Below are 12,423 nucleotides of genomic sequence, written 5' to 3' on the forward strand. Positions count from 1 at the left end.
CAGGACCCCCAGCTTCCCTGCCATCGTGAGATGCCCTCGAGGAGGGCAGAGAAGGGAGGGTAAGGGCGGTGCTCAACCTCTCGGGGCCGCCCGCGCTAACTCATTTCGTCTTGGTTCACCTCGTACAGGGCCATGGGTGAGCACGAGAACCCCAGGAGGCCCAATGGCCTGGACACGGCGCAGTCTTCAGCTTCACACCTGAGTCTGAGTTTCGGTCTCGCCACTCAGTAACCGGGCGACCCAGGGGTAGTAACTCAATTTCTCTGATGCCCGATTTCCTAATCTACAAATGAAGGTGCTGAAGGCTTAAGGATGGTTGCGAGGGCCAAGTGGGAAAACACCTGCAGAGCTCCAGGCGTGGAAGGTGGCCGAGAGGGGCTACCCAGGGAGCAGCTCCGGCTGTGACTGCTACGAAATCAACAGGACGCGGCAGTGAGGTGTGGTGGTCAGCAACGCCAGGGAGCCCCAAAGGCTCTCTGTGACTGCCATGGCCACCCAGGGCCCCCCACCAGGCAGGGCAGTGCCCACCCCTCAGTCCCGACACAGGGGTGGGAGGGAGAGGAGTCACAGTCCGACACTTACCTGGCTGCTGCCTCCAGCTGCTCTTTCCTACAAGGAGAAGAGGGAGAAGAAGCAAAGCATAAACTACAGGGAATGGCTAACCCCGTACCCCAAAGTTTGGCCCGAAACTTCCTTTTGAAGAAGATGAGGTGAGATGGTGTGAGTGTAGAGGGAGCCCTGAGCATAGGGAGCCTCCCCAGACTGACCCTGGCTCTTGCGGCTCCAGGGGGGCTCTCAACTCCCTAGGCTTTTCATTACCATACATTCATTTATTCCGTCATGGAATGTTTGCTGAGCCTTACTCTGCCGCCGGCCTCATGCGGGGCTTGGGGGAGACCTTCAGTGGTGGAGACAGGCCAGGAAGCAGACTGTAGAAATGCAGTGGCCACACACCCACAACTACGAGCCACAATTTTTACCACCATCGTCACCATCACCATCATCATCTCTAACATTGAGCAATACTTATTAGTCAGATACTTGAGTGCTTTATATGGATTAACTCATTTAATCCTCATCACAGCTCTCTAAGGTAAGTCCAATGAGTATCCCCATTTTCCTGATGAGAAAAGTAAAACACTGAGAGGTTAAGTAAATTGTTCAAGGGTCCACAGTTAGGAAGTAGCAAAGTAGGATTCAAAACCAGGTGATCAGTCTCGAGAGCTCACCCTCCCAACTGCAAGGTGGACCAGATGTTCTCTGTACATATTCATGGCTCTACAGCTTCACCCAGGCTCTGCCCTCTGCCAGGAACTCACTCCTATTCTCTGCCTGGAGCAGTCTTGCTCAATTCTTTTTTCTTTTCTTTTTTTTATAAAATTATCTTTCTTCTTAAAGATACACAGATCACAAAAAATGTTATATTAAAAAATCTAAGAGGTTCCCACATACCCCATGCCCCCGCCACCCCCCACTCCTGCCACATTGACAACCTCTTTCATCATTGTGACACATTCTTTGCCTTTGGTGAATACATCTTGGAGCACTGCTGCACTGTATGGATTATAGTTTACATTGTAGTTTACACTCTCCCTTCAGTACATTCAGTGGGTTACGGCAGGATATATAATGTCCAGCATTTGTCCCTGCAATATCATTTAGGACAACTCCAAGTCCTGAAAATACCTCCACATCACACCTCTACTTCCCTCTCCCTGCCCTCAGCAACCACCATGGCCACTTTCTCCACATTAGTGCTACAGTTTCTTCCATTACTAGTCACAATACTTCTATAGTAGAGTTCCAGTAAGTCCACTCTAATCCATATTTTATTCCTCCATCCTGTGGACCCTGGGTTGGTGATGTCCATTCCACCTCTATATCAAGAGGGGGCTTAGATCCCACATTTTATTTTATTTTTTAATTAAAATTTTTTAAAGGAGCTTTAGATTGCATACATGTTACATAAAAAATATAAGGAATTCTCAAATGCCCCATCCTCTCCCCCTCTCACACTGTACCACATTAACAACGTCCTTCATTAGTGTGGTACATTCTTTAAAATTGATGAACCCATATTGAAGCATTGCTACTAATCATGGACTACAGTTTACATTATAGTTTACACTCTGTTGCCCACAGTTTTGTAAGTTATGAGAAAATATACAACGGCCTGTATCTGTCACTGCAATGCCATGCAGGACAAATCCAGTGTCCTGAGAATGCCCCCATATTACACCTATTCTTCCCTCTCCTATCCCTCAGAACCTCTGGTGGCCACTGCCTTTACATCAATAAGAGTTCTTCCATTGCTAAAATAGTATGAATAATAAGTCTGTAGTAGAATAATAATATTTCTGCTTTAGTCCATTGTTCATTCCCCTATCTTGAGGATTTGGGGATGGTGATGTCCACTCTGCTTCTAATTGAGAGGGGCTTAGATCCCATAGGGTGGATGGGTGGAGCTATCTTGCTTGCAGTTGTAGACACTCTCTGTTCCTTGGGATGGGCATTGTCCACCATCACCTCCTCAATTCTTTAGTTTCAGGGGGAGGAGCCCCTCTCTGAGGTTCCTATCCAAGTCCCCAGGGTCTAGATGGAGGTTATTTCTTCATATGTGGGACCTTACTCAGTTATTTATCTCCATGACCATATGTCTTAGAAGTATGTGGTAGTCCATGACTTGCTTGAGGTGAACACTTTTAGGTTTTTTGCTCTAAGTTCTGGGTCCCCCCAACTCCACCCCCAGCATGTAAAGTGCTCAATAGATGTTGAATGAATGACAGGCCTATCTTTGGGAGCTAGGGATGGCAGGAATGGAGAGAAGAGGTGGCATGCCACAGCATAAAGAGTACAAGTTAATAAGTTAAGAATTAAGAGTTAAGGATTTCCAATAAATGGGTCTGCTCAGCTTCTAGTTCCAGTGTGGCCTTGGGTGGGTCCATCATACAGCCTCTAGGTAAGGGATGACTTATCACTAAGGATGTGGACAGCTCTGATCTTCTAGAACCCTCTGGGTCTCTGACTCCAAGAAAGGTAGGGAAGGCAAAAGGTGAAGATGAGGCAGGAGTGCTAGAGGGCAGGACTGGGATGGCACAGTGGATGGCAGGGTTAAGGAACCAAAGGCACCACTTTCCCATTCCGTTCTCATCCTCAAGACAATGATTTCTTGCTTCTTCTTCTTTCATCAGACTTCCTCTACTTCTCTTCCAGTGGAAAGCCTTGCCTCACCATTCACTGAGTTCTGCCTCATGGTCCAGCCTCCAAATTGGCAACCTCCTACACCTGAACTGACCCACCCAGCAATCTTCCAGGCCAGTGGGTGAAGGGTCCATGGTCCTAATGGAGACCAATCCCTTCCCTAGTGCTTCGAAGCCCATGTACTCTCCCCTGCTCTCTCCTGTAATCCTTTCCCTCTCCTACTGCATCCAAATGATCTCTGTTAGCCCATTCTCATCAAGAGAAAAAGCCCTAGCTCCACATCCCCCTCCAGCTCTCCCCACTGCTTATTCCCATGTCTGTCTTTAGTCCATGTAACCTGGCTCCTATGCCGGCTGCTCCACTGAAATGGCTGTAGTCAAACCCAACAAACTCCAAAAGAAAAGGTCCAGTGGACACTTCTCTGCTTGTCTTAATCAAACTTGTGGCAGGATCAGCACAGCTGACCCTGCTCTGTTCACTGTTATATCCCTGTTCCCAAACATAGTGACTAGAACATAATAGATGATCAATAAAGATTTGCTGGATGAATGGAAAAAGTGAATAAATGGTTTGTATCCATGTTCCAGACAGGGTGTACATGGATGTGCTGTCAATACTGGAGATTTCCAGGGCTATAATTTGGGAGTTTACTGTCTCCTTTTGCCCTACATATTCTCAGTGTTAAAGCATCAATTCTTCCTTCTAGCCCAGATTCAACAAGTGGACTGAATACCTACTCTGGGCCAGGTACTACAGCAGGTACTTTCCCACATTTTCTTCAATTTGACCCCTCACAACAACAATTGGAAGAAAAGGGTATTATTATCTCAATAACCCTTTCTCATCTTCCCTTTACCCAGTTTTCTTCCTAAATAGCATTTTATATTTTTCTGAGATACAGTGGAAAAAGCATGGGCTTTGGTTTAAGACCAGGGTTCCAATCTTGATTCCACCACTTACCAGCTGGGTGACATTGGACAAGTTAATTAATTTTGCTGATGCTCTGATTCTTCACCTATAAAAACTGAGTTATGAAAAATGGGATTGCCCCTGCTACTTACCATCCAGGATGTTTCAAAGACTAAATGAGATAGCACATGTGAAAGTGGATCCAATATTATTTGGCATATGGAATGATAGCTGCATATAATTCCCTTCTCTAGTTCTATGCACTCCAATAATCTTGACCCCGGTCATGCCAGGACCAAGTCCTGGATATGCGAATACGTGAGCCATCTTGGTCAAGTCCCTTCTCCTCCTGGGTCTAAATCTTCTCATGTATTAAATAAGGTTGTTGTCATTTCAGTTCCACCACTTGCTGACTCCAGAGCTGCCTCTATGGTAGCCACTCGTCACACATGGTTATGTCACTTAAAACTAAATAAAATAAAAAATTCAGCTCCTCAGTTCCACTAGTCACATCCAAGTGCTCAGTAATCACCTGTGGCTAGTGGCTACTACTATGTTGGACAGTGCAGCTCTATAATATGTCAAATCAGATATAATCTCAATACTACTTCTGGGGAATCAGTCAGTGTACATGCTCTTCTGTTAATGGAAAGTGACATCTGGTTTTTAACACCTGTCCTTATCCCTGCTTGCATATAAAAATGTATAATCTTGGTGAGGGTAGCACCACATTATACATGTAATTAATACCACTGAATTGTATACTTAAAAGTGGTTAATATGGCAAATTTTATGTTGCATATATGTTACCACAAAAATTTTTTGAAAAAAAGAATGCATCATATAATACCCCCCCTGCCCCAGTTTACCTTCCCAGCCTCCTACCACCTACTTGTATGAAGTATATACCATCTCCACTGGCTGGAGAATCAGAAGATGAGCTATGCCCAACATGATGTGTGTCTTGGGAAAGTTCCTGATCTTCTGGGGGACTCAGTTTCTTCTCATAAAAAAATTGGGGCTTGAACTTGAATTTCTCTGAGATAATTTTCAATCAAAACACAATGCATTTATGACTTTAAGTAGTAATAAAAGAAAAATAGAAACCAAACCCCATCATCCATCACTGTTATCCCCAAGTGTATAGATACCTGTATATTAACAAATGACTACCATGAGCTGGAAACTTAGATATAGCTCCATTGCTGGGGAAGGGTGATACATCTTAATCCTCCAGCCTTCGAGGGGAATGTAAAATGATTCACCTACTTTAGAAAATCGCTTAGGAGTGCCTCAAAAAGTTAAAACACAGAGTTACCATATGACCTAGCAATTCTTCTCTCTATACCCAAGAGAACTGAAAACATATATTTATGCAACAATGGGTACGTGAATATTCAGCAGCACTGCTCATAATAGAAAAAATAAGTGGGAAAAACCCATATCCATCAACTGACGTGGTAGATTGAGTTATGTACCCTAGCAAAGGCATGTTCTTATTCTTGATCCACATTCCCATGAGTGTGAACTCATGTGTAAATAGAACCTTCTGAAGATGACACTTTTAGTTAAGGTGTGACCAACTGAATTGGGGTCGGTCTTAATCCAAATTACTAGAGGCCTTGTAAAGAGAAGAAACTGGATGCCAGAAGTCAGAGAAACATGAGATGAACCAGGATCTAGAAGCCAGAAGGAAAACCAACAGAGCAGACAAAAGGAGAGGGCATTGCCGTGTGAGATGGGAAGCAGAGAAACAAGCCAAGGAACCCCCAGGATTGCCAGTAGCCAGCACCAGAAAGCTAGAGAATCTGGGAGAAGCAAGTCTTGCAGACACCTTGATTTTGAACTTCTAGTCTCAAAACCATGAAGCAATACAACCCTGTTGTTAAACCCAAAACAAATTTGTGGTATTTTTTATAGCAATTTAGGCAAAGACAGTTTTTCATACCAGAAGTGGGGAGCTGCTATTACAAGTGCCTCAAAATGTGGAAATAGCTTTGGAATTGAATAATGGGTAAAGGCTGGAAGAATTTTCAGACAGTTAGTAGAAAAAGCCTAAATTGCTTTGAAGAGTCTGTCAGAAGAGATATAGATATTAAAGGCATATCTGATAAGGGTTCAGAAATAAGTGAACTCTATAGAGAAAGTTTCTGTCATCTTAGATGATGCTTTAGTCATTGTGAGCAGAATGTTGGTAGATATATGGATATTAAATAAGGCCCAGAATGAAAAGATGAATGTGTTATTAGAAACTGGAAGAAAGGCAATCCTTATGATAAAGTTGTAGAGAACATGGCAAAAGTGTGCTCTGATGTTGGATGGAAGGCAGAATTTGTAAGTGATGAACCTGGATATTTAGCTGAGATTTCCACAGTGTGGAAGTTACAGCCTAGTTCTCTTTGCTGCTTATAGTGAAACAAGGGTGGAAAGGGATGAACTGAGGATTGAACTGTTAAGCACAAAGGAAGCAGCAATAGATAACTGAAACAATTCTCATCCTATGCAGCTAGTGTTCCATGAGACTAGTGCCAGACGTGGCTCTATTAGGCCCTCCCTGAGTCCTGGGCTCTATATGAGAGTGTGACTGAGCACTTTGCTAAGGAGACTAGGCATATGACTCATAGATCTAACCATCCATCCAGGGGAAGCCAGAATTAGAAATGCACTTATCTAGGAAGGTCTTTGGAAGATCCTTTTGCCTGATGGTTTGGACCCTCTTAAACTACACACAAAACTGGCAAGGTTTTGGAGAATTTTCTGAGCAGAAGCACTGCCAGCCTGGGTTGAGAGGATACAGAAGGGACTAATTGAAGGAAAAATGAGATCTGGGCTGAAGAGATCTCCTTGGGCCAAGAGACATGTCCATCCAGGCATGTGGAAAGGGTGGATGTGCCATAGTGCTTTGAGAGATATGGGGCTTCCGCCTTAATATTCAGGAAGAGTGAGGTCACCACTTCAATGCTCAAGAAAGGGTTGGGCATATCCCCCAGTGTTTGGGGGGAGCCTGACCACACCCAGGTTCTCAGAGAGGATGGGGCCTATGCCCCAGGGATCAGGAAGAGCCTGGTCATTGCCCCAGCACTTGAAAAGGGTGGAGTGGTGGCTCTAGCAGACCCAGAGGACAAAGCTTTGATCTGGAGATGACTCTTAAAATTTGGACTTTAATGGAGTTTGCCCTATTGGATTCTAGCTGTGCTTAGTTAGGGTCCATGACCTCTATTTTCCTTCCAGTTTCTCCCTCTGGAATGGGAATGTCTATCCTATGCCTGTCCCACCACTGTATTTTGTAGGCAGATAATATGTTTTCTAGGTTTCACAGGTCCAAAGAGAGGGAGGAATTTTGTCTCTGGACAGACCACACCCACAACTAATTTTAATGAGACTTTGGACTTAGAATTGTTACTGGAATGGCCTAAGGCTTTTGGGATATTGGGATGGGTGAATGTATTTTATGTACGGGAGGAACATGTCTTTTGGGAGTTCAGATGGTGGACAGTGGTAATTGAATTATATACTCCAACATAGATGTGCTCTTAATATGCATTCCTGTTGGGGTGAACCCATTGTTAATAGGACTCTTGAGGAAGTTATTTTAATTAAGGTATGGCCCAAATGAATGAGGGTAGGTCTTAATCCATATTATTTACAAAGGGAAAAAAACAGAAACCAGAAGACGGCCACATAAGAAGAAGCCTGAATTTAGTTGAAAGTGGAAGAACCGAAAAGAAGACATTGCCAGGTGATGGGAGGTAGACATGCAAGCCATGGAATCCCAAGGAATACCAACAGTCAGCACCAGAATATACAGACTCTAGAAGAAAGCATGTCTTGCCAATATCTGGAATTGGGACGACTTCTAGCCTCAAAACCATAAATAAATACCCAATAAATACCAATAAATACCCGTTGTTAAGCCAAAACCACTTTGAGATATTTACGATGGCAGCTCTGGAAAACTAAGGCAAATAGATACACAAAATGCGGTATATCCATACAATGTAACATTATTTGGTCATAAAAGGGAATGAAATTCTGATACATGCTGCAGCAAATATGACCTTTGAAAACATTATGCTAAATGAAAGAAGACACACACAAAGCTCACGTATTGCATGACTCCATTTATATGAATGCTCAGAATATGCAGAAAAAATACAGAAAATGGATTAGTGGTTGCCAGCAGCTGGGGAGTGGGGAAAGTGGTGTGACTACTCATGGCTACAGGGCTTCTTTTTGGGTTGCTGGAACTGTTCAGGACTTAGCTTCTGGGAATAGCTGCTCAACATTGTGAATATACTAAAAACTCCAGAACTGTCTTCTTTAAAAGGGAGAACTTTATAGCACATGAATTATATCTCAACAAATCTGTAATTAACAACAACAACAGCAAATATGATTGGGAGAAGGTGAGGACACACCAGTGTATCATCAGACACTTCTTTGCCATGAACATATGGAGTGGGTTGGAATTCAGGAATATTCTTTTCCTAAGAGACCGCTTTGTTTCAGAATGGTTGCTAAGTGAATTTCTTTAAGGAACTTATCCTTTTGTCCTTGAAAAAACAAAAAAAGAAAGAAATGTTCTTTCTTAGTTTAAAAGCCATTCCTGTATCCCAGCAGCTGTCTGCAGCAAAATGTATCCCTCCAAGGCTCTGACAGTAAGGACAATGCCTGATTTATAATACATCAACCCCAAAGAATGGGCCCATTGCCAAGAACTTGAGATGCCTAGCAAATGAAAATCCTTTTTTGCATTCAACTTGGTTGTACCTGTTGGACATGTTCTCATTTTTGAGTTCTAGGTCACAATGTTCTCCCTTGCCCATTCTAAGAAGACTCTGCTTTATTGGTATCCAAAAACCTAAACAATTATCAGCAATAATAGAATTTTAGAACCAAAAGCATACATATAGGTCATCTACTAAGTTAAATTACAAGTGAAAAGACAGTCAGTAAGTCCAAAACTTTGTCATTCATTTATTGAAGTCTTGATTCCACTCATGTCCCTAACTCTTACACAGATCACTGGGCCCCATGTTTTGTTACCTGTGCTTACTCACTTTCAGGTTCCCTCCTACACCCCTTTCCTACTTTGGTCTAGGACCTCATTTCCTCCTACCATGAATCCTGCAATAATTTGCTACCTGATCTCCGTGCCTTGAATTTAGAGCCTGCCCAATCCATCTTCCAAACTCCCTCCACAGCTCTTTTCATGCCATTCTCCAGAGCAAATGGATGCTTGTTGTCTTCAGAATCAAGGTCAGATTCCTTAGCAAGTCACCTATGGGCCTCTATTGTCTGGCCTGGTGCTTGGCACATACAAGGTGCTCAAAAATATTGGTGGCCTGAATGATGTGAGTGAGAAAGGTCACAGGGGTTTGAAACTTCCTGAGGAGTGAGAGCATGACAGGAGAGAAACAATCTTGATCGTGCAGGGCTTCATAGATGGCAGTGAGGAGCTGGAACTTTTTCCTCATTGCCATGGTCATCCACTGGTGGGCATTATGCAGGGAAGTGAGTCAGTAAAACACAGATCTCTTGAATTTCACTAAATATTCACCATAATCTGGTGAATAGGGGTAGATGGCTAATTGAGGCAGCGTTCAGAGACTGCCTCATTATGGTCACAGCTCCCATAATGAGTGGGCAGGGAAGGTGGGATGGGAGAGGGAGTCACCTATGTAGTACTGAACTGTGCTCTGAACCTTTGTAACCACTGACACGTGGCAGAAATTGTGCTGCAGGGCAGGTACCAGCCCCAGGTACAAGGCTACTGTCCCTCTACTCTTTCTTCCAACTTAAGGGTTCTACAAGTCCAGCATTCCAGCCACACAATTAAGCTGAGCTCAGGACCCCATATCTAAAACCTGGAAAGGAATACCTTCTGAAGCCCAAGTAGTGAAGGCACCATCATGAGTTTTGATGTGCCTGACACTGGCCAAAATGTTCAAAGTTTCTGAGCCTTGGTTCCCTTATCTGTGTAAGTGGGGTAGTATACTGACCATTCCACACGTCTCCAAGTGGGGACCGGACCACTTGTGTCAGAATCACCCCGGGGCTCTGGTTTAAGATGCCTTTGTCAGCCCTATCTCCATCTGAATTGCTGAAAGTGGGTGCTAGTTCTGCATTTTCACCATATGCTATTGATTGTAACAAATCTTAACATTTGAGAACCACTGATTTGTCTCACAGGGTACTCGTGAGGATTAAATGACATAAGAATAATGCTGGGGATGTCATGGACACCCAGTAAATACTAACTTTCCTCTCTCTTTCCATTTGCATTGAGGGCTGGCCTATGGAAGATGTTCTAATTTTTTTCTGATGCCTTTAATTCAGTCCCCCACCTCTGAAAAGACAACACATTTAGGGGCATAGGAAGATTCCTTCTGCTTCCCTCTTCCATCTCCCCTTTCTCACAGTCCAACTGCACCTGTGGGTGGGGGCCACTGTCATGGGGCAGAAGCCTCCAGGCCTGCCAGGTGGATCCGCTGCAAGGCTGACTCCCTCTCCTGCTCAGCCTACTGAGCTGACATCCATCAGCCACTCCACACTGCCTCCAGGTAACCCTAGCCTCACATTGGAATCATCTGGGAGTTTTGAAAACCACTAATGCTAACAATGTCCCATGGACACTTGAACATATTCATATGTCTTAGAGGCATGCCCCAGGTAAACCCCTTCCAAGGCATCCCCACATCACTGACACCCTGCAGCAGTGATCTTCCCCCACCACTGCTGTGACCCTTCTGTGATCCAAAACCTCTCCAAAAAGGAAGCCAACAAAATAACTGAAAAAATTTAACAAGAAAATGAAATAATAATTAAAAAACAACCAGTAAAATACAAAAAATTTTAAAACAATTTGAAATAATAAAAAAAACTTTAAAAAACTTTAGACATCGTGTCTTTCACCACTGTAAGATCTGTTGTCTTGTATATATATTGACATTTTCTTTCATATATTTTTTTCATTTTATCTTCAGAGGACCTTTAGGATACAGAAAAATAACATACTTTTTTCATTTTATCTTCAGAGGACCCTTAGGATACAGAAAAGTAACATAGAGAACACAGATGATTCCCATATACCCAACACCCTCCCCCTTTCCCTGCTCCCTAATTACTAACATTTTACATGCAACGGTACATTTGTTACATGTAATGTACAAATATTGAAGCACTGCTACTAACCATGGTAAATGGTTTACATTATAGTTTACATTTTGGATCATAAACTTTTATATGTCTTGACAAAATTTGAAGTGGCCTGTATCTGTTATTGCAAGATCAAGCTAAACAATTCTAATGCCCTAAAAATGCCCAGCATTCCATCTATTCTATTCTATATGAATATGTTCAAGTGTTCATGAGACATTGTCTTGGTGGGTGGAGATCCACACAATAACTGCAAGAATGTTCAATTCCTATCCTGCAGAGTTTTGCTACCATCTCTAATAACAGCAAGAATCCCCTGAGTGCAAGGGCAATGTCTAGTGAAGGAAGACAGACCATTATGCTAGGCCCTTGACATTCATGATTGTGTCTATGAACCTTTTCCCGTGAAACTGAAACTTAGCATAGAGTTCCTCCTGAAAGCCTCCTTGTTGCTCAAGTGTGGCCTCTCTCTAAGCCAACTTAGCATATAAATACACTATCTTCCCCCAGCATGGGACATGACTCCTGGGGATGAGCCTCCTTGGCACCAAGGGATTATTACCAAGCACCAACTAGCTATGCTTCTGGAAAAAGATCTTGACCAAAAGGGGGAAAAGGTAAATACAAATGACTTTTTATGGCTAAGAGATTTCAAAGTGAATTGGGAGTTCATTCCAAAGGTTACCCCTACACAAGTCTCAGCAGGATCTCATTGACTACCACAACAAACAATGCCTCAAATAGCGGGACTCCTGAGGGCTCTGGAGATATCCAGAAACTATAAGCAGAGCAGATAGCTCAGGAATTCGGCACCCTGTCAGTGGGCCTTACTTTGGAATTTATGCTCCCAGTGTAACAGAGTTAGACTATTTATAGGTTCTCTACACATGGCTTTTTTGCCCCTTTTATTTGAATCCATAATTAGCATTATACTTGATAAATATATGTCCCAGAGACTTAAATCTTTGATCTGTCCATATGCCAGTTGAGCCCTGAATTTCAGCAGAGTTGTAACACCTACTCTCTGGTTCATTGGACTCACCTAGGATAAGTAACAAGGAAATGATGATGGGCAACACCCACCCCAAGGAATAGAGAGTGTCTGCAACTGCAAGCAAGATAGTTCCGGCCATCTGCTCTATGGGATCTAAGCTC

At 43.2% G+C, this 12,423-nt stretch overlaps 1 protein-coding gene across 1 annotated transcript in view; it reads right to left on the minus strand.

Moving 5' to 3' along the window:
* The window catches only part of KCNQ3 (potassium voltage-gated channel subfamily Q member 3), a 338,886-nt gene that overhangs the window by 36,726 nt on the left and 289,737 nt on the right, over positions 1–12,423 (minus strand). The window contains 1 exon segment of the mRNA XM_004464870.5: positions 583–609. Coding sequence (XP_004464927.2) covers positions 583–609 — 27 coding nt within the window.

The sequence above is a fragment of the Dasypus novemcinctus genome, chromosome 14 (genome assembly GCF_030445035.2).
Source record: "Dasypus novemcinctus isolate mDasNov1 chromosome 14, mDasNov1.1.hap2, whole genome shotgun sequence".
NCBI lineage: Eukaryota > Metazoa > Chordata > Mammalia > Cingulata > Dasypodidae > Dasypus > Dasypus novemcinctus.